Here is a 27,976-nt window from a genome sequence, read left to right as displayed (position 1 = left end):
TTCTAACTAGTTTTGAAATTAAAGAGGATTTCTACAGCTTCTAGTAATGAAATCATAGTTTTCTCTTTTGGTTGTATAATTGATTACTTGTGCTGAGTTTGGTTTGTGTTATTCCTTGGAATTTCTTTACAGATTAGTTCTTAAGCTTTCAGGGAGGTTGGATAGACTTCTGGACTTAACAATTTCAAGAAGCTTAATGCGAAAGTGTCAGGTGGAAGCACTGCCTGAAAGTTACCCCTTTCCCCCCTGATTTTTTTTCTTGAGATTTGGGGACTTGTTTTATTTACTTGTACACATCATACTGTAAGTAGCCACACATTTATTTTAAAATTCCAGTCCAAAATTACCTTGTGCCCTTTGTTTTGTTTATTTGTGTTTTACCTCTTTTGACAATAGTCTAATTAATTTAAATATTCCATTCTGGCCATGTATGTTTAAACCAGTACACATTGGCCTTTTTTTTTTTTTTAACACATTGGCCTTTTCATTAAGACAAGCATTTATTATAAATCCATAATCAAATACTTAATGTTTTCTTAAATTCACTTGAACCACCTACAAAGTTGGAAATAAGTTATAGCTTTTTAATGTTACTCAACTAACATTTTAAGTAGGTCAAAAAGATGGCTGTTGCTGTTTTTGTTAATTGTTGCTGGCAGTAAAATAACCTGATAGTGTTATAGAACTCCCACCATTGGTTACAGAAAACTAGTTTCTGGCAGTTGCTGATATAAGCACACTAGATTTTGTCTGCTGTTTGTGTTTCAATGTAAAAGCACTTTGATAAAAATAAAAATTAGTATTTGAAGTTTTAAGCCACTTGAGCATCCTTCTTGATATGCTATGTATGTCATTGCTGCCTACTTTGTAAAGATTGAAAATGGTTTGTCCTTTTCCCAGTTTTCTTCCCTTTAGTTTACAACAGAGAATGAACAAATCAAGGGCAAAAGGAAGAGTAGATTACAGAGTTTAAGTAGTTAATCCTTGTAGTTCTGTTTGTATGAAAGAGAAAGATTACTTATTGCATCACACATAATTTTTAAATGTATGAGCATATCTTAGAGCACTTATTAATTGGATTAGATGCATTTCAAAATACACCAACCTAATTTATCAAATGGCTTTTTCCCCCCTAGTTCTGTAGAAAATGTTCTCAAAACACTCGTGAAAAGCTGCCGACCGTAAGTAGCTTCTCAATTTATAAAACTTCTTTTATTTCTGTGGCATTTCTCCATTCTTAGTATGCTTGGAAGAGGAAACTAAAGGTATACATCATTTTTAACATTTTAATGTTAGTCACTGGGCATAACATATCATTTCCAACTCTTGAACTGAATTATTCAGATTTCATTTATAAATTGAGAAATTTTTAAGTGGTGTGGGTGTCAGTTACCCATTATAAAGTAAGAATGCCATAATTTATGTATAATTGTCTTTATTTGAAAGATTTTCCTAGAATATCATTACTCAGATCAAAAATATTTTCCAAAATGAGCATTGTAGGTATTGTATTAAAATGTGAGTAATAAGATAGTATTCAGACATTTTTAAAGTATGTTCTCTTTCAGTAGAACATACAGAAATATTGCATATTCTGATGTTTAAAGATGAATATGGGTTGAATTTAGTTTTAATCAATTCAACTCCATTACATGAACTTGAGACCCCTGGTTGGCTCAATTGGTGGAGCATGAACTCTTGATCTCGAGATGTTGGATGTAGAGCTTAGTGTAAATAAATAACCAGTTCTGTGGACTTGAACTATTATTTATTGGGCTGTTCTAAGATTGCTTATCCTGCTGTGTGTGGATACAGTGAATTTTTTTGAATGGAAATCACTTTTATCATATTCTTATGAGTTAAAGTTATATAAATGGTTTTATAAATCAGATATTTGTTGCTGACCTTTTATACTCTCAATCTTGAGCAAATGTATTTTTAGGATGTAGTTTCCCTTTTAAGATTGAGGCTTAAGATCTAAGCTGAGTCATAAGCCACGTCATTTTGAGGTAGGCAGTGACCTCTAGGCCTGCATTTCCTCACCAGCAATTTGATTATCCTTGGGGTACTTCGTAGTTTTTAGCCTCTTAGGTAATTCATAGAACACCCAAGGCTAACAGTTGACTCTGAAAAATTAAGAAAGGAGAATTGATGTATGAGATCTTTAAAGGCAGAATATATTCTCTGTTTTTTCTTTTTTCATTCTAAACTGTAGCATAGTGACTTGGCACATAGATGCTTGATGAACTCAAAGGAGTATTGCTAGAAATATAGTTTTACTTTTCATATTAAGGAATGAAGTGTGGTTCTAATTAATACAGATGAACAAAGATATAATAGTATTAATAACGTGACACGTAGGCCAAACCTACACATGTATTTGAAAGGGTTTCCTAACTTTTGACCATGCCCAAATCTGAATTTCTCATTCACTTAATGTTATTTTTACCTCCCTTAATGAGTATTTGGTAATTATGCATGGGTCCTCTTTCTCCATTTTACCTGTTTTGTGTGTGGATGTACACTTCAGATTTTAATTTTGTGAATATTCTCTACCCTAGGGGCTCTCCTGCCCATTTCATAGACTTGTAGAATGTTAGCACCTGTAAAACCAGACCATCTAGTTTAGTCTACTCTTGTATACAAAAGAGCTCTGTGGTGCAGTGAGAGTAAATGGTTGGTCCAGATGTGCCTAGAGGTTCCTGGACTATTGTTCTCTTTCACATTTTACTGATTATCCATTTCTTATAGACTGGATTCTCTGTGACTGGATTTTTTTCCTACTGTATTTTAGGAGTTTTATTAGCTTTATAGCAGTTTTCTAAGTCCTATAGACAAGAAGAAATTTACCTTTAAGTGCTACAAGGTATTTATTTTAGAGTTGCAAAAATGTACTTAAGTTAACATTTTAAGGGTCTATTGTCCCTTAGGAAATTCATTCCCTACCTCCCCCTTTTTTGTTGGTCATGTATTAATGTTGTAGACCTTTTAGCCAATGATCAGATAAATGAAAACTTTCTTTTTTATCAGATACTTCCCAGCAGATGCCACAGCTGAGATGCTAGAAGAATGGCGGCCTTTAATGTGTCCTTTTGATGTAACAATGCAAAAGGCCATCACTTATTTTGAAATATTTCTTCCTACCTCCCTTCCTCCAGAACTTCATCATAAAGGTTTTAAGTAAGTATATACACACCTTGACAAATTATAGAACAGAACGAGAAATGGAGATATTTAAGCCAACTAGTAAAGCCATAATAAGTAAACAAAAATTTAACTCAACCGTTGTGTTAATTATACTTGAACTGGCTCAGGGGTTTAGCGCCTGCCTTTAGCCCAGGGCACGATCCTGGAGTCCCAGGACCCAGTCCCGCATCGGACTCCTGGCATGGAGCTGCTCTCTGCCTGTGTCTGTGCCTCTCTCTCTCTTTCTCTCTCCCTCTCTCCCTCTCTCTCTCTCTCTATATATATATATATATATACACACACATATATATATATATGTCTATCTCTGTGCCTATCATTGAAAAGAAAAGAAAAATATGTGGAGGGTGAAACAGAAGATTGTAAATGAGGAGAGAATAATGCTTGTATGTCAAGCCAAATACCATGAGGGCTTTATGCGGCCCTTGGCTGACTCAATTGGTGGAGCATGTGATTCTTGATTTTGGTGTTGTGAGTTTGAGCCCCACTTTGGGTGTAGAAATAACTTAAAAGAAAAAAGTGAAGATAGGGACTTTAAGAAATCAAGAGAAAGAATAAAAAGTGAAAAAAGAAGTAGAAAATATCAGTAAATAGGCAGTGATAAGAAATGTTAAATTGTGTGGAGTACAGGGAAAGGAAAAGTATTTTGCTAAAACTTGGTCTTATTCGTCATTTGTAGTTTTTCTTAGTTTTTTTTTAATAATTTTTTTCTTTACTCATTCTAGTCTTTGCATTGTTTTTAAGAATTATTTTTTTCTAGATGACTCTAGGTATATAACAAATCCTAGCATAAAAGATACTTAGGGACACCTCGGTGGCTCCGTTGGTTAAGCGGCCGACTCTTGACTCAGGTCATGATCTCAGGGTCCTAAGATTGAGCCAGGTGTTGGGCTCCACCCTGGGCATGGAGCCACCTTAAATTTCTCTCTCCCTCTGCCCCTCCTTCCATGCCTTGTGTATGTGTTCTCTCTCTTAAAAAAAAAAAAAGAAAAGAAAAGAAAAAAATATTTAGATTATGCTCTTTAAAAAAAAGATTTATTTGAGAGAGAGTGCATATGAGAGAGCATGAGGAGGGAAGAGCAGAGGGAAAAGAAGAAGCAAATTCCCCCCCTTCTGCCCCCCCATCCCAACTGAACAACTTTTTTATGAAAAAAAGAAAAAGGTATGAAAAGAAGACTGGAAGAAAATAGGTATTATTATTACTCTGTTGTGGGTTCATGCTTATTCCCCAGACCCCCCATATTTTCTGTAGTGAGGTTTTAAATCAGAAATTTTGTACATAGCTATATATTTGTGAAATTTTAGTTATAATTCAGAAATTTTTTTATGGTGTTTTTATTTATTTGAAAGAGAGAGAGCATGAACAGGGGGAGGGGTAGAAGGAGAAAGCAGGCTCCCCACTGAGTAGGGAGCCTGATGCAGGGCTCAGTCCCAGGACCCTGAGATCATGACCTGAGCCAAAGGCAAATGGTTAACTGACTGAGCCACCCAGGCGCCCCTATGATTCAGAAATTCTAAAAACTTTTTATTTTCTTTGACATTTATAAAGATTGCTGAATAATATTCCAACATTTTCTTGCCCTTATAATTCTCTTCTGTTTAATCTGAGATTATTTCCCCCATGATAATTTAATTGTACCTAATAGTTTATAGCTAATTTCTTTTGTCGAACATTATTTTGGTGCTAATTAATGGTATAATTACTAATTGGCTTGGGAAGCCTGGGTGGCTCCGTGGTTGAGCTTCTGCCTTTGGCTCAGGGCATGATTCCAGGATCTGGGATCGAGTCCCACATAGGGCTCCCTGCATGGAGTTTGCTTCTCCCTCTGCCTGTGTCTCTGCCTCTCTCTCTGTGTCTCTCATGAACAAATAAATAAAATCTTAAAAAAACAAAAAGATTTTATTTATTTGTTCATGAGAGACACAGAGAGAGAGGCAGAGACACAGGCAGAGGGAGAAGCAGGCTCCATGCAGGGAGTCTGACGTGGGAATTGATCCTGGGTCTCCAGGATCAGGCCCTGGGCTGAAGGCGGCGCTAAACCGCTGAGCCACCTGGGCTGCCATAAATAAAATCTTAAAAAAAGAAAAAACTAATTGGCTTAAGGAAAGAATATAAGGGAGAATTGCAAGAACAGGTAGTAATAGGAAAATATGAGAGGAGAAAGGGAGAAGGAGACACTTGTCAACAGTATCAGATGGGGGTGGATAATAATTATTTAATAATGAAGTAGATGTGTTTTGGGTTTTTTTTTAAGATTTTATTTATTCATTAGAGACAGAGAGAGGCAGAGACATCGGCAGAGGGATAAGCAGTCTCCCTGCAGGGAGCCTGATGCAGGCAGGGCTAAATCCCAGGACCCTAGGATCACGACCTGAGCCAAAGACAGAGCCAACCACTGAGTCACCCTGGTGCCCCAAGGTGTTTTTTTGTTTGTTTTTTTAATGATACAAAAAATTTTTTTTTTATTTGAGTGTGCTTGCAAGCACGAGCCAGGGAAGGGGCAGAGAATCCTCAAGTGATCTCCCCACAGAACATGAGCCTGATGCCTCCATCCCAGGACCCTAACTAAGATCATGACCTGCACATAAACTAAGAGTAAGAGTCAGGTGCTTAACCAACTGAGTGACCCCGGCACCCGTACCAATGAAGTAGAGGTTTGAGGAGATGACTCTCTTGGCATAAATATATCGCAAGAGGAATATTCAGACAACAGTAGTTATTAGTTCCATTAAATTTATAACATTCAGTATTATTTTTTCTAGGGTGTGTAGTTATCAGTAAGAATAATAGATTAGAAAATTCAAAGGATACCTGGCTTTGAACCATTTTCTATAAATCACTTGCTATTCATAACATTTTTCTTCTTCAGACTTTGGTTTGATGAATTAATTGGCCTTTGGGTTTCAGTGCAAAATCTCCCACAGTGGGAGGGGGTGAGTATTCTATTTTTTCCTCCTTTGCTATCAGGTCATTTGATAAATATTATCAGTTCCTTAGAATTGACTATTAACAATATTGTAATTTTTTTTTCTGTTTGCTGTTTCTAACCGAAATAGATACTTCTTTTGGTTTTATCAATATCTAGAAGCATATACATGTATTATAAAATGCATGAAATGTAAGGCTGTTGTTTCCTTTTGTACTACCTTCACTAGCATGTTGCTATACACATAGTGGATGTTTTCTGTATGCTTATTAGATTAAAATTTCTCCTTCTATTTGCATTGTGGATGATGCTTTGTCATTTCCCTTTTAATAATCATTTCATCTGCAGTTGATTTTAAATGGGTGACAATAATTAGAACTTAAATTTGGAGATTATTAAAAAATGAGTCATAAACCGTATATTAAGCTGTGCTAATGATAACAGCTGGGAACAATAAATAGATGTGACTGTGACACTTAATAACAACAGGTGTATTTCCTTAACTTTCTTTTTTGTTTACTTTCAGCAACTAGTAAATCTCTTTGCTCGATTGGCTACCGATAATATAGGGTACATAGATTGGGATCCATATGTACCAAAGGTAATTAAGAACTTTGAACATACAACATATACAACATACAGTAGCATTCATAGCACTTTTTGTGTCTTTAAGAAGTGTGTTTTGTATGTTGATGCATAAAATATTTGTTGACCACTAGTAAAAAGATGAAATTTACCAGGGTAGATCATTTATTTTCAAAAACTAATTGTAGTTTTTGATTATACCAAGGTATCATAAATGTGTGATTTTTATCTTGCCTGTGTAGGACATGAAATAGAAGTTTCAAAGTGAGTAATTTAGGAAGTACTAAGTATATTATTCAGGGTGTCTTACATTCATACCTCCTGACAAATTTTGTGTATTGTTTTTGATTGCTATTCTAGAGTGTTCTTCACTTTTTAGATCATATTTCCTAGAGTAAATACAGCTATGAGTGTCTCTGGGTACAGTGTTCTTTAACAACACTTAACATCACTTAATATCTTCCATATTGTTTCACCTCCAGTAGGTTGAGGAGGGCTGGCATGAGGCATCCAGTGATTCTGATGCACAGTGACAATAGAGCAGGGCTGGGGAGCAGCAGATGAATATTCTATTTACCTTTGCTTATAGTCTCCAGTATAGGAGGAAAAGTGATTTTCTCCCACTGTTGGGCTCCCTATTACTAATGACAGATTTTAAATATAAATTTAATTGTATTAAAATGCAATTATTAAATGACAGATTAAAATGCAAATTCCTAGGGAAAAAATCAAATAAATGTTAGAATTTTGAAAAGGATTCTAGGTATTTGCATTTTGTACATTCTTGACATGGAATGAAAGCATAAGAAAAATAATTTTATATGTAGAGAGATGGAAAGGAGCCAAAATACTTCATGTTTAACTGTACTTGTCTATATTTTGTGTTTTTATGTGTAACTATATCTCATTTGATTATTTATGGGTACATGGATACAGCTGCTTCTTATCCACAGCCCTGTGACCTCAGTGTCATTTAAAAGAAAGTAAATAGGGGCTCCTGGCTGGCTTAGTCATCAGAGCATGCAGCTCTTGATATCGGAGTCCTGAGTTCAAGCCTCATGTTGAGTGTAGATATTATTTCAATAAACTTTTAAAGAATGAAGTAAAATATAACACTTCAGTTATTTAAGGAGTTACCTGATACATATAAATATTTACTCTTTATTTCTTTTTTCTTTTAAAGATATTTACAAGAATTCTGAGAAGCTTGAACCTCCCAGTGGGAAGCAGTCAAGTGTTAGTCCCAAGATTTTTAACAAATGCTTATGATATAGGACATGCTGTGATATGGATCACCGCTATGATGGTTTGTAACACATTAGTTCATCTAATTTTGTATTAACCGTACAAAAATTCTGCATAATCACATAATGGCCATGTTACTGTCTTAGTTGGTCATTGGATTCTTGGATATTTTCTGATGTTGTATGCTAATGTTAACCAGACCCAGAATGTAGAAAAATGCACCATTTGTAAATCTCTCTAGCCAGTGATTCTTAATAATGGAGTCAAAGATTAAAGAGATTTAGAATGTCTGACAGCCCTACAGATCAAGAACCAGACTCAAAAATGTAAGGTCAAATTGAAAATGATAAATCTGTGATTAGTACTCAGGATTTTACATATGCTCGGTACGAATGCATTCAGTGTCGAAGATTACACTGACACAGAGCTTACTAAACAAAGGAAATTATCTTGGTAAAGGGAGAATATGGAGGATTACTTTACTGACATCGTTGAAGGAAAGGAAAAATATATCCACATGCTTGGATTTCAGTGTCATCTTGCAAATAGGAATATTAGAATAATTTTATACTCTAATTTTCTGGATTATCATTTATATTGCTTCTACTGCTCTCTCTTTAAAATTATTCTGTATTTGATATATTCACAGATTATGTTGTTTGGTTGGTCGTTTCTGTGGAAAAGGCAGGAGGTGTTGTGAGAAGTTTGGCTATTAAATTTTATTTTTAGATTTAAAAAAAATTCATTCTCCCCATTTTTGCTATTTCATTATTAAATATGGAAAAATCACATTTTCTTTCTAATACTCCATAAGAGCAAAAACATTTAGATGTTTACTATCTTACATCAGCAGTGAGTTGAAATGCCATAGGATTATATCGTGATGACTATCAACTTTATTTAATGTTGCTATTCTCAGTTTTTCCCATTGACAGTTTTGTATTAAATATGAATGTTGAGTATAATAAATCAAAAATGCTAATTATTATGTTACACTATTAATATTTTTGTTGGGTTTTTTTGCAATGGAATTATGATGATCTTTTTAGTAGTTGACCTATTATCATTTGGGAACGTGTACATGGATTTCCTTTCAGCAGGAAGAAATGTTCCTAATGTAACTCAACAGTCTACCTTAGGTCTATGCCCTTTTTGAAAGATCATCTTGAGAGAGGGAAGGTGGGGATCCTTGGGTGTGGCTCAGTGGTTTAGCACCTGCCTTTGGCCCAGGGCATGATCCTGGAGTCCCAAGACCAAGTCCCATGTCAGGTTCCCTGCATGGAGCCTGTTTCTCCCTCTGCCTGTGTCTCTGCCTCCCTCTCTCTGTGTCTCCCATGAATAAATAAATAAAATCTTTAAAAGAGAGAGAGCGAGAAAGAGAGAGAGAGAAGGTCTTAAAACCAAATTAGAGGCGCACCTGAGTGGCTTAGTCACTTAAATGTCTTCCTTTGACTCAGGTCATGATCTCAGGGTCCTGAGACTGAACCCTGCATCAGGCTCCCTGCATGTGTTCTCACTTTTCTCGGTCTCTTAAATAAATAAATAAAACTTTAAAAAATAAATTAAAACCAAATTGTAGTTCTTTATTTCTAGGGCTGTCAAACTTGGTAAGATGCATGCTGACTTTTTTCCTCATTTTTTTCCCCCATATTGTTGTTTGGTGTATTTGTTTTGGTAATAGATTAAGAAAAAAATATTTTTCTTTTGAATCAAAATGTGGATGTGGTCAAATATAACAGATTTACTCATTTGAAACATTTAGGAATAATAGAATATTTGAATGCATTTGTGTAAATGCATTCATTCATTTCCTGCAATAAGAAATTGACTTCTTGGGGATGCCTGGGTGGCTCAGCAGTTTAGCGTCTGCCTTTGGCTCAGGGCGTGATCCTGGAATCCCGAGATCAAGTCCTGCTTTGGGCTTTTTGCAAGGAGCCTGCTTCTCTTCCCTCTTCCTATGTCTCTGCCTCTTTCTGTGTCTCTCATGAATAAATAAATAAATCTTAAAAAAAAAAAAAAGAAATTGACTTCTTGAATCCTTTAAGGAATGCTTTTTATGCCTGGTGTTACCACTCTTGTTTTTTTTAAGAGAAGTCTTAGTGACAAAAGTTATTTCACTGCAGAAGAGTAAAATAATGCTGATACCCAAAATTGAAAAAGATCTTTCAGTGATCTAATTTGGTTTCAGTAAGTTGCCCATATTTTTAGTAGAGTGTTTTGCATAGAAGATTGTAGGAAGTTCACTGGGGAATTGTTTTTGACTCTTACATAGAGGTAGAATTGGTTTTTGTCAGCAAAATGGATGTGTACTATGTTAGAAAGGTATATATAAGCTTGGGCCTGTCAGTCCTTTCATTTTTCCAGTGTATTGTGGTTACTAATATTTTTGTTCTTTTATTTGAATAGGGTGGACCAAGTAAGCTAGTGCAAAAACACTTGGCTGGTTTATTTAACAGCATCACGTCTTTTTATCATCCCTCAAATAATGGGCGCTGGCTGGTGAGTGTGTTCATTTTTCATTGTAGGGTTTGGAATTTTTTAAAGATATGGTCACACAGTTTACATTGCTCTATTGTGTAAAACCTGTAATACATTTTCTGTCTTTCATATAAATGTTGGCTATATATAGGTGATTAAGATAAAAAAAAAAGATCAAATTAAGTTACCATGTTCATAGAACGTAAACATAAATGAAGATAATACTGGTCTAGTAACTGATGACAAAATGTCACATTCTGGCAACAGGAATGTCAGTTGTGGGTTTTGTTTGTTTTGGGTCTTTTTCCCATAATGCCTGGTTAAAATGGTTTCTCATGTAATAGAAGATTCATCTAGTGTGAAAAATTAAAATTGACATTTGAAACACATTTTTATCATCAATAATTAATTGATAATAGCATTTTATTCTATCTAGTTATGCCATGCAGGTCTTTGTAATAGATTGTAAGAGCTGCTATTTTAAGAATCTTTATCTGGAGGGTAGAAAAGAACCATAAATATCTGTATGGGAAATAGAACCTACCTTGGACTTTCTGCTTCTGTATCCCCAGAACAAGTTAATGAAACTACTTCAGCGGTTGCCAAACAGTGTTGTTAGAAGATTACATCGTGAAAGATACAAGAAGCCTTCTTGGTTAACTCCTGTGCCTGATAGCCATAAGCTTACTGATCAAGATGTTACAGACTTTGTACGATGCATTATTCAACCTGTCCTCTTGGCTATGTTTAGCAAAACTGGTAGTTTAGAAGCGGCCCAGGCTCTGCAGAATCTTGCACTCATGAGACCTGAGTTAGTAATACCCCCTGTACTTGAAAGGTAAGTGTAGCTTTACATGTTTGGTTGAAGCCTCAGCTGTGGCTACAGCTGTTCTGGTTATGTCTTCCCTCTATTCTTCTTTTCTGCTTGGCTTTCCTTTGTGGCTTTTGTTTTGCTTTCTCAGTGCTTATTCCTGTTCCTTTAGGGGAAGCAAAACATTTTAACCTAATGATTGGTAACTTGATAAAGGTTTACTAGAGAAAAAAAATCGATGCGGAATGGATAAAGTATTTTTGTATTAGGCACATTTTTGCTCATAAATTAAGGGGTGACTAACAGGCTCAGTTGGTGAAGAATGTGACTCTTGATCTCGGGGTTGTGAGTTTGAGCCCCTTGTTGAGTGTAAAGATTACTTAAAAATAAGATCTTTAAAAAAAATTAATAAACTAATTAATTAAGCCCTGGCTTATTTTACATCAGTGTGTGTCACTAAGTACTGGAAAGTGTTTTTGGATTTCTTTTATTTCTTTGAATCAATCAATGATACAGAAAAAAAATTTGACTGTCTTGATTATTTTCATATACTGTATAATTTTATGTGTATTATTAATCCACAGTGTGGATTTTTTTGCATTCATTTTGTTTCATATGTTAAAATAATAAAAATAGTTTTCCCTTTGCCTAATTACTGTCACAGTATAGGCCTTCTGTGCTTATATAATATTACTTAAGCTTTCTTTTAATTCCTCTGCTGCCTGGACTTGAGCTTTATGATTTCTCTTTTAATGTCTTCCTCAAAAATGGAAGAATATTAGTTTTTCAGGCCCAGAAGAGTCTAACAGTTTGAGCTCCGTAACTAAGAGTCCAAGATCCTTAGTGACAGGAAGCAAGTGACAGCCTGTTTTCTGACTTAAAATTGAAATAGGAGAATTGGGCACATTTGCTTGGAGTCGGATATTGTGTTAAAGATCTTGACCAAAGTGGGGCTCCATTATTTATAAATTTGAGTTGCCAAACTCTGCTAGCACATACAACTTAAGTAGGAAATGGGATGGGAAAATTAGGCTGTTGCTACTGTCTCAACGTTCCCCCAGTATCCTTTGCTCTTTGGCTTCCATGTGGTAGCAGCAGCTCACAGTTCAGTGGCAGTTCCCTTGATGTTTCTTGTTAGGAGAGACTTGCCTCTATGGAGGGACTTCAGCTACTTGCATAGTTAAAATTTCCAAGATTGTAGTGTTTGGGTTATTTCCTGGCTTTCCCTTTCTTTTGCCTTATTTTATGTTTGCCAGCTGCTGAATTACGAATAGAGAGATACATATTTTAGTAGAAGGAATAAAGCTTACAAATACAAGTAAATGATGAATTGCTGAACTCTACCTCTGAAACTAATAATACATTATATGTTAACTAATTGAATTTAAATAAAATAAAATTCAAAAAATAAAAGTAAAATTATTCATTTTTTTAAATTTTCAATTTTTGGACAGATTAATAACATATTGAGTGATATATGCTTGGACAGAGAAATATTCTTAAAGGTTTTTCTTTTATGAAAGCAAAAGTCCTTTATGGTGCCAGGTTGGCTCAGTTTGTTAAAAGTCCAACTCATATCATGATCTCAGGATCATGAGATCAAGCCCTGCCTTGGGCTTCGAGCTTGGTTGGGGAGCCTGCTTAGGATATTTTCTCTCTCTCTCTCTCTCTCTCTCTCTCTCTCTTTCTGTCTCTGTCTCTCTCTCTCTGAGTACCTAGGTGGCTCAGTGGTTAAGTGTCTCAGGTTGTGATCCTCGGGTCCTGGTATCAAGTCCCACGTCAGGCTTCCTCTGCCTATGTCTCTGCCTTTCTTGGTATCTCTCATGAATAAATAAATAAAATCTTTTTTTTAAAAATTCTTTCTCTCTCTCCCCCCACCCCCTTCTCTCTCCTTCTCCCTCCCTCCCCCTCTGCTGTGCCTGCACATGTGCGTGCACTCACACTTACTTGCACTCGCTCACTCTCAAAAGCAAAAGTCCTTTAAAAAGTAAAAAGATAGAAAATAAATTTTAGGTACTGACTTTTATATCTCCTAAGGACAGCCTGTGTTAAAGAGCTGGGTTGCTTTCTTCATCTTCTAAAGCATAGGCTTGGTTATTTTTTTACTCTGATTATAATTGCTTTTTTTTCTACTTATAATGAAATTTCCCTTATTTACTTTTTCTGCATAAACGAAATGTAAAATTACTGCATTTTAGATTCCCCTACCCACCCCATGTGCAACAGGATCGATTCTTGGAAAACATATCACTGTATCAAAGAGTGAATGTTCTTGGCTTGTATTTTACTTGTTGATCAAAGATTGTATTTGTATTATTCTCCCTCGTTTATTCACTCTAATTTCAGGAATCTCTTCATATGTTTCTAGAGCTGATTTCCAATTTAATATACCCGTCTTATTAAAGGTATAAAATGGGAGAAATCTCATCATTTTAGTGAAGATTGTTTTTTCAATAAAAGGATGAATAGGGTAGTTTTGACTTGTTCCTAAATTCTAATAATCACTGATTATTAGATTAGATTCAGTCCTATTGGAATGTCGAAGTGCATTCAGAAGGCTGAAATTAATGCAAAATCTGCCAGCTTATGTTCTTTTTCACTGTGGAATTTGTGTAGAGAAAGGTGGTGAGGTGGCAGGAGGTTGGGGAAACATGTACCTATCCTTTATGTGTGTGATTCTGTTAAATTTGAGAGCAGATATTTACTCAAAATATTCTACTAGCTACCAGCCATATGGCCAACATGCAGTTTATGAGTTTGATAGATTTAATGTATTGTGCATGTTTACCTGTGATTAAGCTTTTTTTTTTTTTTTTTTAATTCTGTTTTCAAACTGTAGAACGTATCCTGCACTAGAGACTTTAACAGAACCTCACCAGCTCACAGCTACTTTAAGTTGTGTAATTGGAGTAGCCCGCAGTTTGGTATCAGGGGGCAAATGGTTTCCTGAAGGTCCAACACACATGCTACCTCTGTTGATGAGAGCATTGCCTGGGGTGGATCCAAATGACTTTAGTAAATGCATGGTAAGCATATTTATTATTCTGTTTTGTGTCTGAGTTCTAATTGTGTGAATAGACATCTTTTTAAGTTTTGTTCAAATATTCTTTAGAACATAGGTCAGTGTAAAACTTGTTAATGGTAAAAGGGTTATATCTGTAGATGCCCAAGTTTAGATCTGCGGATGGCTAGTTGATCCATATGTCATCCTTTATAAGTAATATGCCATAATCTGCATACATTGAGTAGTCATAAGATATTTTTAAGGCTCATTGTATATTTACTATTTTCCTTGAGCAGAGACATTGAAAATCTTAGTATATGATCATTTGGACTTTCCTCCGTCTACACTGGTGACAGGGAGCATGATAAAAGCTGCTAGTTGCAAAATGTCAGGTCCCGTTTTATACACGTCTCCTTAAAACGTTGCTCACCCTCCCACTTTTCCCAATCTCTAACTTTTGCTTCAGCATTTTCTATTTATCCTCAGGTAAAGTTGCATTTTTAGGTGGGGGGCAAAGTAACTTTTCATTGACAAAAGGTTGGAGAACATTGTGCTTAAACCTAATAAATGACTATGAAAATAAATATTTAGTATAACTTCATTACTAAAGTAACAGCTACTCAACTGTGAGGAGCCTTAAAATGTTCAGTTCTAAGTGAAAAATTTCCAGAAAAATTATTGTAGGATTTCCCTCAAGATAATTTAATTGGGTATTTTATTGTACCTCTTGGTATACTTGTATTTTTGAACTATAATTACATAATTAATGTTAATTTTTTACGTCTTCCCACAGATCACATTCCAGTTTATAGCAACATTTTCCACTCTGGTGCCTTTAGTAGATTGTTCATCTGTACTACAAGAAAGAAATGACCTCACAGAAGTAAGAATGCTTTCTGCTTTTAAAGCTAATTGATTAACTGGGTTATAACTCTTACTGTCAATTCATAGTCATATTTGACAGTTTAAATACTAGTAGTTTAAAATTACTATTTGTGACTAAAATGATCTATATGGAGGACCAGGTCTTTGGTAAGATAGTCTAGGAGATACCCACCAAAGGGCATAGGTCAAAAATAGGTTATTTTTGTAAACAACTGATAGCTAGAGATGTATTTCCATTTTTTGTCACTTTTAATTTTTTGATAAGCAGAGATTGTGTTGGGGTTTTTTTTTTGTTTGTTTGGTTTGTTTTTTTTAGCTTAGGAGAATTTGCTGAGGGGATTGACATCTGATAAACAGACATTTTCTTCATTATTGACTGCTTCTTTTAGAACTGTGTTCTTTATTGGAAGCATGTTTCTGCTTGACATTTGGATGTTCACAGTAGTAGGAAAGAATCCTGTGTACATATTACCAGAAGCTTGAAAACTAGTTGATGATAAAGATGACTGTTTGACTTCTGTTTTGGGCCCTTATAAAATATGTTAATTACTTCTTATTTTGGTTCCAGAAAGTAGTAGATTGAGTTACCCCAAAATGATAAGCAGCCATGGTACTATTTCTCACTATTGTCAGTATATTAATGTAGCATAAAAGCTATTTTGTGGGCCATAATTGAGTTTTAGTAGTTCCAAGAAAAATTCAAAGGCTATTTTAAATTTTTCTCCTCATTGAAATATCACAGGTAGAACGAGAACTTTGTTCAGCCACAGCTGAATTTGAGGATTTCGTCTTACAATTTATGGATAGGTGAGTATGTTCCCCAGACCCGCCCTTTATTAGACATCAAAGAGATGACTGTCTGTTATCTCTGCTTGCAACCTGTCCATAACCACTGTCTGGGACCAAACATCTGAAGTTTCAAGAGGACAACTGATAGTGAGCCATGCACAAATTGAATAGTTACCATTTGAATAGGCATGACAATGGAGACTTACGTAATCATCATCGAAAACATTAAGCTAGTTTGTAGTTGCTAAACTTACACTTTTTTTTGGATTATTTAGATGTTTTGGACTTATAGAAAGTAGCACATTGGAGCAAACAAGAGAAGAGACGGAAACTGAGAAAATGACTCACTTGGAGAGTTTGGTTGAATTAGGTCTGTCTTCTACGTTTAGTACAATCCTCACACAATGTTCCAAAGAAATATTTATGGTAAGAGTCCCATTGCTGCAAAAATTAAATTCCTGTCTTGTAAGTTTTTTTATTGTTTTAAAAATTGAACTTTAAGTTACACTAGGTATTATGCCATTTACCCTTTGTTTCATACTAAAATGTGAATTGAGGGATCCCTGGATGGCTCAGTGGTTAAAATGTGAATTGATTTTCATTATACTCGCAAATTTCATATTTGCAAATCCATCTGCTTGCTAAAATTTATTTGTGATCCCCAAATCAGTATTCGCAGTGCTCTTGTGAAGATGTGTAAATGTGGCAAAAAATGTGAGTTGTGCATGTTTCCAACTGAGGTTGAATAAGAAGGTAACACACTCTGCCTTGTTTCAGCTCTAAAGAAAACACACTCTTGTGTCTTATTTACTGCCAGGTTTTCCACATTGTATGCTTTTTGTTGAGATTTTGCTGTTGAAAATGGCCCACAAGAGTAGTGCCACAGTACTGTTTAGTGTTCTAAGTATAAGAGCACTGTGATGTGCCTCCCAGAAAATAACACATTGTAGATAATCTTTGTTCAGGCATGAGTTATAGTGCTCTTGGCTGAGTTCAGTGTTACTGAATTAGCAATATATATTAAATACATAAAAAACAAATTCATATAATTTAATCAGTTCAAGATAATGTAAGCAGAGACTTGTAATAACTTAATCCTGTATTTCCCCTAGGAAGAGTGATTCTGTATTTGCTAATTCAGTGCTCACTAGCAACTTTATTGGTAGATGTCTCTTACATACAGTGTAGTCTTAAGACCAGACTTTACTTCCATTTCTGTTTCTTCTCCCTTCATCTGAGATTATGACTATTCAGTATGTTTATCCTGATTAAAAGCTAAATTCCTTTACAGCTGCATGAAATATTTTCTGAGATTATGTTAGTATAAAGAAATGAACGTAAATAATCTTCTTTAGCCAAAATCTTTTGAAAGGAGCTATGGATTAATTGATCCTAAAAATTATAAAAGTCTAGAGCTCATTCTTTCATTTAGCAATTAAGTTGAAATTCTGTGACATGATTGTAAAATTAGACTGCTTCAGGTCTTTTAGAGTAGAGGTAAATGTTTATAGTTTGTAGTTGTCAGAATGACAAAGTCTAAACATCAGGTAATCCAAAAACTTCCTCTTTGTTATATTGGATTAACCAACAAGTTAATCCAATAATTTGCATTTGCTTCTAGCAGCTGCAGTTTTGTGTTTAATGTTTCTGTAGCAAATAAAATCTTGTGCCTAAAACGCTTTGTTCACATTAGGTCTTGTGTAAAGATTATTCATAGATCTTGATGTAGCCAGTAATAAGCAAATCTTTATAAAATTTAGATGGTTAAGGATTTCTTACTTGTTTTTATAGTTTGAGTCTCATTTTCTTCTGTGTTTCAGAAGGTGTTTAAGGTTCTTAAAAATACTGATAAGGCATTTACATTTCTTACATATCTTAACAGGTGGCCCTTCAGAAGGTTTTTAATTTTTCTATTTCACATATATTTGAAACAAGAGTAGCAGGCCGCATGGTGGCAGACATGTGCCGTGCTGCTGTAAAGGTGAGTTTGGTTTTTTGAACTGATGAATTAATGAAGCAGTAACCAACAGATTTATATGGTTAATTATTTTAGACATGCTTGTTATGTACTTAAAATACATTGTTCTTTCAGTAGTAACCCTTACTTGCCTGTGAAAAATATGCTTTGTGACTATTGAATATTCATGGCCTTCCAAAAGACTTACTGATACAAATATGTTTTCAGTGCTGCCCAGAGGAGTCTTTGAAGTTATTCGTTCCTCACTGCTGCAGTGTTATAACTCAGCTTACAATGAGTAAGTCATAAAATTATTCTTTACGTATAATTTTAGGTAAAAAAATGTTTTTTGTTACTACAACTCTGTTGATAAATAGATTCTATAAGCTTTGCAATATTTTAATTTTGTAGTTTGGGCAGAGATTGCTTGAATTACGGTATCATCCAGGTGACAACTTAGAAATTTTACTTTGTTAAATTACTATTTTCATATATGCAAGAACCATGGAGCATTTGTCATAAAGAGTATTAATCAATTTTTGAGATGTGAAGGAGCAAGTGTCCTGATTGGATGTGCTTATTTTCTTGAAAATTGAGTTTTCACTTCCTCTGGAGCAAGTTTAGCTTCATGAAAAAGAAATGAAAAGTCTCTCAAAAAGAGACTTTTCTCAGCCTATAAGAGATATATATACTAAAGACGGATACTAAAAAATCATTCATTTAGTTGGATGCATAGTTCTTTTCCCTGATACTATTTTGCCATTTTTAGATGATGATGTATTAAATGAAGAAGAGCTAGATAAAGAGTTGCTGTGGAATCTTCAACTTTTGTCTGAGGTATTGTAAATTTTTGTAATAAAGAAATATTACTGTGAAATGTTGACTTGGTTTTAAAATTTATTTACCTTCTTTTTTTTCTAAATTGACTTTTATTTATTTTTTTTAAAGATATTATTTATTTATTCATGAGACACAGAGAGGGAGAGAGAGGCAGAAACACAGGCAGAGGGAGAAGCAGACTCCATGCAGGGAGCCCAGTGCGGGACACGATCCCGGGGCTCCAAGATCACGCCCTGGGCCGAAGGCAGGCACTACACCGCTGAGCCACTCAGGGATCCCCTAAATTGATTTTTAAAAATATGAAAAGTCTAGTTTGTTTTTTTGAAGATTTTTGTTTATTATTTATTTGAGAGAGAGCACAAATGGGTAGCTACAGAGGGGAGAGGGAGAAGTAGGGAGCCCAGTGCTGCCAATCTGAGGACTAGGGGATCATGACCTGAGCTAAAGGTGGATGTTTAACTGTGCCACCTAAGTGCCTCGTGTGTGTTTTGTTGTTGCTGTTTTTAAGTAGGTTCCATGCCTAGTGCAGGGCTTGAGCTCACCACCCTGAGATCAGGACCTGAGCTGAGATCAAGCAGACGTTTAACTGACTGAGCCACGCAGTGCCCCAGAGATTGATTGATTGATTGATTGATTGATTTAAGTGATCTCTATACCTGTGTGGGGCGTGAACTTATGACCCCAAGATGAAGAGTTGCACACTCTACTGACTGAGCCAGCCAGATGCCTTCAGACTAAAACGTTCTTAAGTTTTAGAAATTTCTTGATATCGCTACAAAAAGTCACATAATGGCATTTTCTTGTTATCGAGTGTGGTAATTGTTGATAGCTTCATTTGCAGTGCTATACTTTTTATAATAATTCTGATATTCATAATTCATTAATTGAAAATTTTATCAGATTTGGCAGTTCTTTTTTTTTCCTCTGTCTCTCCATTCTAAATTTGGCTATCAGTCAAACTTGATTTTCCTTTATGGGTTAAGTCACCAGCAGAGCACCCCAATTCAGTTTTGTCTCTTTGAAGAGATAGACTCTTTGAAAAGGACAGTGCTATGGCATAGGAGAGCCTGAATTCAGAGAATGCACTTTGATCTTTTAAAAAAAAAAATTGTAAGGATATACTTAAAATGACAAATCTAAAATGAAAGTCATTTTAAGAAACACTCTCATTATTTTAGGCTACTTCAGTAGCTAAACATTGTCCATTGCATTAATTATTGATTCTTAATCTTTTTTCCAAAATATCTTCTACTTTTTCTTCCTCTTTTAGATTACTCGAGTGGATGGGAAGAAGTTGCTTCTTTATAGGGAGCAGCTTGTAAAGATTCTCCAAAGAACCCTACATCTAACCTGTAAGCAGGGTTACACTCTGTCTTGTAACCTTTTGCATCACCTCCTTCGTTCTACTACACTTATCTACCCTACAGAGTACTGCAGTGTGCCAGGTGGCTTTGACAAGCCTCCTTCTGAATACTTTCCTATCAAGGCAAGCATTTTCAATAATTAAGAATTCAAGTACATACTGGGTTATTTTTCTAAGGATCCAGAGTGTGGGTTTTTTTCATGTTGTGTACGAAGGTGTCACCTCTTTATTTTTAAAGTAGATTATTAAATTATCCTTGGAATGTTTTAAACTTGGGAAGTGTAACATAGTGCTAAAGCAGCCTAAGGTTTTTTTCTTTTCTGTTTGTGTATGAAGTGGGTTGATAGGCTATATATATTACTTGTATATTCCATATAATTTCATGCAATTTTATTTGGGGGAACTTAGTAGCCTTATATAAGCTTACTCTTACTGTTAGAGGAAACTCCTATTTGAGTAGCTCTTCAGGGAGACCTTTTTCTGGAGTGATAACGAAGGGGTAATAAGTTTTTATGCCCTTTTATATTGCTTTATTTGCTACCTGAGGTTTGGGTTACTTACATATTTCCTGGAAGACCTTTTTTTTCTTGAGAGAGAGAGAGAGAAGGGGTGGGGAGGACATAGAGACAATCTTAAGCTGGCTCCGTGCCCAGCATGAAAACCCGACATGGCCTCGATTTCAGCCCTCAGAGAGCACAACCAACTGAGCCACCTGGGCACTCCTTCCTGGAAGACCTTTTAAGTTAGGTGTGTATATTCTGTTTTCCACTTCTCAACTTGATGGACAAATGCTGTTCTTTTCTAGGACTGGGGTAAACCAGGGGACTTGTGGAATCTAGGCATCCAGTGGCATGTTCCTTCTTCAGAAGAAGTGGCTTTTGCCTTCTATCTATTGGACTCTTTTCTTCAGCCTGAGCTCATCAAACTCCAGCACTGTGGCGATGGAGAACTTGAAATGTCTAGGTTAGTTTTCTTTTAGAATCACATAGTATTAATATGGTTGCAGACTGAGAAAAATATATTGTGCCTTTCCCTTTCTCTGTGACATATCTGATATATTCATTTTCAGTGGGTCTTTATGTCTGCCATACATATAATTAAAAAACAATTTAATACAATTTATAATACAGACTTTGTCATAATATTTAAACCTTTTTTTTTTTTTAATATTCAAACCTTTTAAATAGAAAAGCTCATTTTTTTTTCTAGTCTGGTTTTTGTGATTCGCAAGCAATTTCACTTGTGCATCTTTTGGGAAGTGTATGGAAATGCTTGTTTTGGGATCCCTGGGTTGCTCAGCGTTTTAGTGCCTGCCTTTGGCCCAGGGCGTGATCCTGGAGTCCCGGGATCGAGTTCCACATCAGACTCCCTGCCTGGAGCCTGCTTCTCCCTCTGCCTGTGTCTGTCTTTCTCTCTCTGTGTGTGTCTCTCATGAATAAATAAATAAAATCTTTAAAAAAAAAAAAAAAAGGAAATGCTTGTTTTTCTAGATTTAGATTAGATTTTGGGTGGGTTTTTTGTTTTTCTGGTTTTTTTTTTGTTTTTATTTTTGTTTTGTTTTTTTTTTTTGTTTTTTTTTTTTGTTTTTTTTTTTGTAATTCATGTTATTGACATTATGTTACCTAGTGAAATATCTCTGAGATTTTTCTCTTTCCTAAGAGGCTTTAACAAAACATAGTTATTTAAGATCCTTAAACTTTTATAGTTTGAATCTTTGGAAGTTCCTAAAATAATAGTAAGAAAATTACTATGTGTGAAATACCAGGAAATTTTATAAGCAAATTCAGTAGGAATGGTGTTGGAGGAAGAAAGAAGTATGATTGATGATGTCTGAACTACTTTTTGGAGTAAATGTATTAGCTAGTCCATTTTTAAAAGATGGACGGTGCTGGAAGAGCTTCTGTAGTACTATTTTCTGTTTTTGTTAATGGTAGTAATGTTTGGGTACATAATTGATTACGTTCAGAATTGATTCACAAAGGGCAATCAGTTGGTATTATTTCTGGTTATTTAGAGCCTGTTTAATAACGTTGTATTATTAAGTGGGTAAAGTGAAGACATTTGCCACTTCTTGGCCTTTTTTTTTTTTTTTTTAAGATTTTATTCATTTATTCATGAGAGACACAGAGAGGCAGAGATGTAGGCAGAGGGAGGAGCAGGCTCCATGCAGGGAGCCCAATGAGGGACTCGATCCCAGGACTCCAGGATCAGACCCTAAGCCAATGGCAGATGCTTAAACACTGAGCCACCCAGGAGTCCCTTGGCCTTAATTTTATATATCCCCATTTAAGGTTCTTATACTTCACCCTAGACTCTCCAAGACCTTTTGTTAGGCAGGGATTTGGAGTCTTCTAAAATACAAAATACCTTTTATCTTTTTTCAGAGATGATGTTCTACAGAGTCTGACTATAGTGCACAACTGTTTGATTGGCTCAGGAAATCTCCTACCTCCATTGAAAGGAGAGCCGGTTACTAACTTGTAAGTAAAAATAACTACTTTACATATTTTGCTGTTTTGCCATTTGGCATATATATTAAGTCTTAGTCACATAATGAGTCACTGGTTTTGTTATTGTTGTTTTTTCTGTATCACTTTAACCTTTTTGTCATTGTTAGACCAAAAATACCTGAGACAGAATTTAGGCCTATATACTTGAAGGCTTTAATCAGATTTCCGTATGGTACCAGGATAGGATAATTTCAAGTGTTATTTTGAGCTTTTAGATTCTACTAAGTTGCTTTATGAATTTAAGTGCTTTCAGACTGTCACTATTTTGAATGAATGCCTTGATTTAGTCCATTGTTAGTACAGTTGAAAAAAATGAGTTTAAATGAAATCAACAATATGTAACCTTAGCTCATTTTTTAGTTAGTTGGATGCTATTTTCAGATCTAGTTTCATTATACCACCTTAGATCATTTTCTCTCAACGTCAATATCTCATTGCTGAGCATGTTCATGAAAAATCACGGAAAAACGAGTAAGTAACCCCTGCCCCCTCAGAAAACACAAAGGGAAGAATTATTTGTTGATTTGCAACAAAAATCTTAGAAATTTCAAGGAGTGGTTTTAAAATGTGACTTGCTTGTCTTTCCCATATTTTGTATGATCATTGTTTGGAGTCATACTTTCTCATGATTCCTACTTATTTCACTCTAAAAACTGTTTCTAGGCATTGAACTTTAGATTGCTCGTTAGATTTGAGAGGGAGAAGTAGGGTCATCTCAGGTAAGGAAATCTGTTTTAAGTTTGTCTAGGAATTTGCTGAGTTCTTTGAAAGCACTTTAGGTTTTCATCAGTATTACAGTTTGATTTAGGGGCAGTTTTACAACAGTTCGTTTTTGTTAAGAGATTGATTTTAAACATTAAAAAAATTGAGAGACTTATAGAAATGGTTTTGATTTTCCTGATGATCTTAATAGTGTGTAATAATGGTAAGAATTGAACTCTTATGGCATGCTAAAAACCGATTTTGTACATAACAGACTCTTTACATCAATAAATTTAGCTCTGCTTGAACATATTGACAGTAAGAAATACGGTAACTTAATATAACAATTTAAGAGCAAAAGCATGTATCTTTTGTATATATGATTAGAGGATTTTTAGTATTGAGTGATCCTTAGGATGCACCGCTGAAGGGTCCACTCAGGAGGCTGAGAGGTTTCTGTTGCAGTTCATTTCAGTATGAATATGTTTATGCCATGTGCACTTTAATAGTGAATTGAAGTGAGGTCTTTATCACTTTTAAAATAAATGTGCATCAAGACCAAAGTTCTGTATATCTGGTTATGATAAAACCAGTTAGGTTTGTAAATAATGAAATGCATTTTCAATAAGGAATAGAATACCATGTTATAAACACTTTATGAATTCTGTGGAATAAAAATGAGTAGACTGTTTGCCTGTATTACTAAACATTATAAACTTTAAATTTGATCCTGAGTTTCCTTAATAGAGGTTTTTCCCAGAAAACTTGAGAAGGAAAGATAATTTAGACTGAAAGTTTTACATTTCAGAATTTTCACTTTCAGAGTGAAAATTTAATATAATAAGATACAATGAAGTAACACAAAATTGTATTCAATATAAACATATATAGTGTTTATATAATTTAATAACTTAAATATAAATATGAACTATTTTCTGATATATTTAATAATACATAATAATGAAATAGAATAAGAACAAAAACTTCAGTTGTCTTAATCATTGAACAATACACATTTTTAGGACTCTTTGACTAGTTACATTTAGGCAGGGACAATTTTACAAAGTAGAATCAAAGATTCATGAGCAGCCCTTTGCCTTTGAATTGCCAAAGAGGGTGTTTATAAAATCTTTCCTGGACTTCTAAATAATTCTTACCAGAATCCTTTCCTTTAAAGCCAATTTCTAACTGGTATCTCCTTCATCTGAAATTTTAACTTATTTTGACAGTGTATGACCTTTTACATTTATTTTCTTTATATAAGATTTCAATTTTGTGCAAATAGCAAATTAGTTCTCACTAAAGTATAAAATAAAGTTAGCTTTTTTAAATTTTGGAAGTGCTTATTCTAATATAGGTTTATAATTGTTAAACATTTCTAAATGTAAATTGATTTGGTAAAACTAATCACAGGCACTTGGCTGGCTTAATCAGAGGAACCTGCGACTCTTGATCCTTTGGGTTGTGAGTTCGAGCCCCATGTGGGTGTAGAGATTACTTAAATAAAACAAAAAAAACCTAATCAAATAATTTCAATTGATGTTGTCATTGTTCTGTGATAATAAATCATATCTCCTAGTGTGAAGAAAGAATATCTGTAGCATAATTCTTGGAGGTTATTAGAAGCAGGTCTCCATAAGAAATAAAATATACTGGGCGGGGGAGAAAAGGAAACAGAATTGTGACAAGTGCATTAGTTAGTGTAATGCCAAAGGTGCCTGAGGAAGTCACTCTTGTTAATAATAATTTGGCTGTGATATTGTGGGAAATTATATATTTTCTGAAATACTAGAACAGGTTTTGGAAGCACATAGCTACTTAGTTTTCTTTAAAATTAGTCTTCTATTTTTCTTAGATAAATCTCAGTGAGGTAAAAACATTCTAGCTGCTTAATTTTTTTGGTCAGATCTTTCATTATTAAGTTTGCCTTGCACATGTTAGTAGTATTTGTCTTCTGGAAAATTGGAATAATGAGACTGGAAACTTGGTTCAGTTCTGAGTTTTCCTGTAAGAAAATCTGACTTAGTTCCTAAGAGAATATATGGCATAGTCTTAGAATCCCATTGTTTAAGTAAATGGCTACTAAATGTGAAAACCCAATTTTCTGTGCATTGTATTAGAGACTGACAAAATATAAAAACTTAGATGAGTTGATTGTCCTAAGTATAAAGTACATAATAAACCTAACGGTATCTTCATTGTACTTTTTTTGGCCTTTGGCAATATAGGATTACTAAGCATCTTGTTGTATATATTATAAATTTTACCATTTCAAAGGATGGGTAAAACAGGGACCCTTGAGTGTAAGTAGGTGTAAATTTCTTTAGTACAATTTGAATTTTTGGCAGTTTTGTCAGATACCAAGGTTGCTGAATGAATTTTAAAATGGAACCTCTCTATTTTGCTGTTGGAACCTTTAGTCAATGATTGAATAGAAATATGTGTGGTATAGTTTATACTCCTAGTTCTACCTTTATAGATGTGGAAGTTGGATTATGTCTTTGCAGGGTCACACAGGAATTTTGGACACTTGCCTTTAATCCTGAAATCGTCCTTAATTTCTCCTTTTGCAGTCCACTCTTTATAATCTTCTAGGTCTAACAGCTATCACAGGGTGCAGAAAACTAACATCTATACAAACAGGGTTACTCAAGGTAGAGGAGTCATCATTTTTCATCTCCAATATTTCTTCTTGACTTTGTGCCCCCTTTCCTCTGATAGATCTGTTAAGCCATTCTTAGTTAAATCATTCTAAGGATCTCAGCTTTTACTAACTTCTCGGGCAAAGAAAACTTCGTAGTTAAGGTCTAAGACTTGAGACCATTTCATTAATATGTGAAAGGATGTGTTGTTCTGCGATGAGGGGCAGGGCTAGCTAACCTCTCTTGGCACCTCCAGGAAACTACCCAGCTCTGCTGGGGGAGCTGCACACAGAAAAGGAAACAGTTACTACTCCACGGTGAGTAACCCTGTTTTCTCCTTATTTCACCTTCTGACTGTTTTCATTGATTTTTAAAAGCTTGTGTGTCAGACATGGAAATAGTTCTTATGCTCAGAGTTAATTTTAAACCTAGCAACCTTTTGTTCACATGGTAGAGAGTTAGCTTTTCATTTGTGTTTATAGCTATTATTGATGCCTAGGATCGAATTGGATAACAACACAGAAATAGGCCAATTGTTTCTTGTGAAACACTTTTAACCTTGAATGGAAAACAAAATCTGTTAGTATTAGTGGCTTGGTTTTATACCTTTTATATTTGCTTTCTTGGGGTGGGGGGATGATTGGGAAGAGTAGACAAGAATTATTTCTCCACCTATAGACGAGAGGTATTGTTTGCACTTGTTTCATGACAGTTCACCTAGCCTTCGTTTGCATAATGGATTTGCATTGTATATTTTATTTTTATGTTATTAGTCATTTCTTCCCTTTTCACCATCCTTTCTCTCCCACCAGTGATTATTTTCATAGTTCTGCTCTAATCAAATCTGGAGAAGATTGCCATCTAGTGGTACAAATAACATAGCTGTTGAAAACTTCTAGGTCTTTTTTTTTTTTTTTTTTGGTGGCACAAACATTGAACAAAATTTGTTATAAATTAGGTGGCCAGGTGCTGTCTGGTGCTTTGAAGGTGATTTAACATTATTATTGTATAAGTGATATTTTAAAAAATATATTGTGTAGGAATTGTCAGAATTTTATTTAGTTCCAGAGGTCAAATTATTACTATTTGTAAAATGTATGAGAAAAATGAATTTCACTTGGGGTGGGGCAGTGATGGTATTTGATTTAAATTCTATGTATTTCTACTATAGCTTTAAATCAGAATGCACATCTGTAACTGTTGATGGCACTTTAAATATGTTCAGTTAAGATTATGTGCAAAATTAAAAGCATTGAGCAGTTTTAAGTATCAAAGTACAGGGCAGCACACGTATACTTAGTGTGGCCACAAAAAGATATAATGCTAAAGTCTTACTTGGGTGATGGATAGAGATTTCTTTTAGAAAATTATTCTTCCGAAGACCAGAGGAAATAGTATAAATACATATTTAACACTTGCTGAGAAACATTTCACGTAGAACTTGTCAGTCCAACCAGAGTTGAATTAATTTGTTAGAGAAGAAAGGAACTATTAAAACTGAATCTTAGATAAATAAACATAAAAGGATTTTGTGAGAGCTAAGAACAAATAAAGCTGAAATACGTGTCTAACCAGATGCCTTTTATACACTTGAGATATGAAAGATCTGTTTTAATTCAGGTTTCAAAAGGAAAGCCTAAGCTGAGTTTATTTAAATGTACTTCTTAATACTTCAAAATCCCAGTTAGGTTGAGATATTTTAAAACACTTGTAAATCAGCAATAATATTTCTTCAGATTTTCTGGTAGGTAAGCAATTCAGAGTGACATGAATTTTAAAAATTAGCATCAGGGCTCTTAGATGAGGCTTGTTTTTAAGTGTCATTAAAATTAGTGTTATTAATTTTGCTGTTACTAGAGTCAGAAATGCATACAAGCAAAACATTTCAAATTCCCAATTAATCTTTTTTTTGATAGCTATGGTTGTGTGTGTGTGTGTATTAAAAGTTCAAAATAGTTTACTATAGCAGTTGCTTTATTATGTCGTGTAAGAACAATTTTATGACTTGACTAAAATGCATGCTTGGTTCAATAT

At 34.6% G+C, this 27,976-nt stretch overlaps 1 protein-coding gene across 4 annotated transcripts in view; it reads left to right on the top strand.

The window, feature by feature from the left end:
* Positions 1 to 27,976, top strand: part of PSME4 (proteasome activator subunit 4) — a 105,252-nt gene that overhangs the window by 31,052 nt on the left and 46,224 nt on the right. For all 4 annotated transcript variants that reach the window (XR_012003446.1, XM_072768357.1, XM_072768358.1 and 1 more), the window contains 17 exons: positions 1,137 to 1,181; positions 3,031 to 3,180; positions 6,075 to 6,138; positions 6,658 to 6,732; positions 7,900 to 8,022; positions 10,368 to 10,460; positions 11,012 to 11,277; positions 14,090 to 14,276; positions 15,048 to 15,137; positions 15,882 to 15,946; positions 16,204 to 16,354; positions 17,811 to 17,909; positions 18,114 to 18,183; positions 18,655 to 18,722; positions 19,996 to 20,211; positions 20,894 to 21,051; positions 22,473 to 22,568. Coding sequence is in view for 3 of the 4 variants with exons in the window: in XM_072768357.1 (XP_072624458.1) it covers positions 1,137 to 1,181; positions 3,031 to 3,180; positions 6,075 to 6,138; positions 6,658 to 6,732; positions 7,900 to 8,022; positions 10,368 to 10,460; positions 11,012 to 11,277; positions 14,090 to 14,276; positions 15,048 to 15,137; positions 15,882 to 15,946; positions 16,204 to 16,354; positions 17,811 to 17,909; positions 18,114 to 18,183; positions 18,655 to 18,722; positions 19,996 to 20,211; positions 20,894 to 21,051; positions 22,473 to 22,568 (2,016 nt within the window). In the remaining variant the exon portion in view is untranslated. The remainder of the gene's footprint in view (positions 1 to 1,136; positions 1,182 to 3,030; positions 3,181 to 6,074; positions 6,139 to 6,657; positions 6,733 to 7,899; positions 8,023 to 10,367; positions 10,461 to 11,011; positions 11,278 to 14,089; positions 14,277 to 15,047; positions 15,138 to 15,881; positions 15,947 to 16,203; positions 16,355 to 17,810; positions 17,910 to 18,113; positions 18,184 to 18,654; positions 18,723 to 19,995; positions 20,212 to 20,893; positions 21,052 to 22,472; positions 22,569 to 27,976) is intronic.

The sequence above is a fragment of the Canis lupus genome, chromosome 11, assembly GCF_048164855.1.
Source record: "Canis lupus baileyi chromosome 11, mCanLup2.hap1, whole genome shotgun sequence".
Classification (NCBI taxonomy): Eukaryota; Metazoa; Chordata; class Mammalia; order Carnivora; family Canidae; genus Canis; species Canis lupus.
This window is presented reverse-complemented; position numbering and strand designations above follow the sequence as displayed.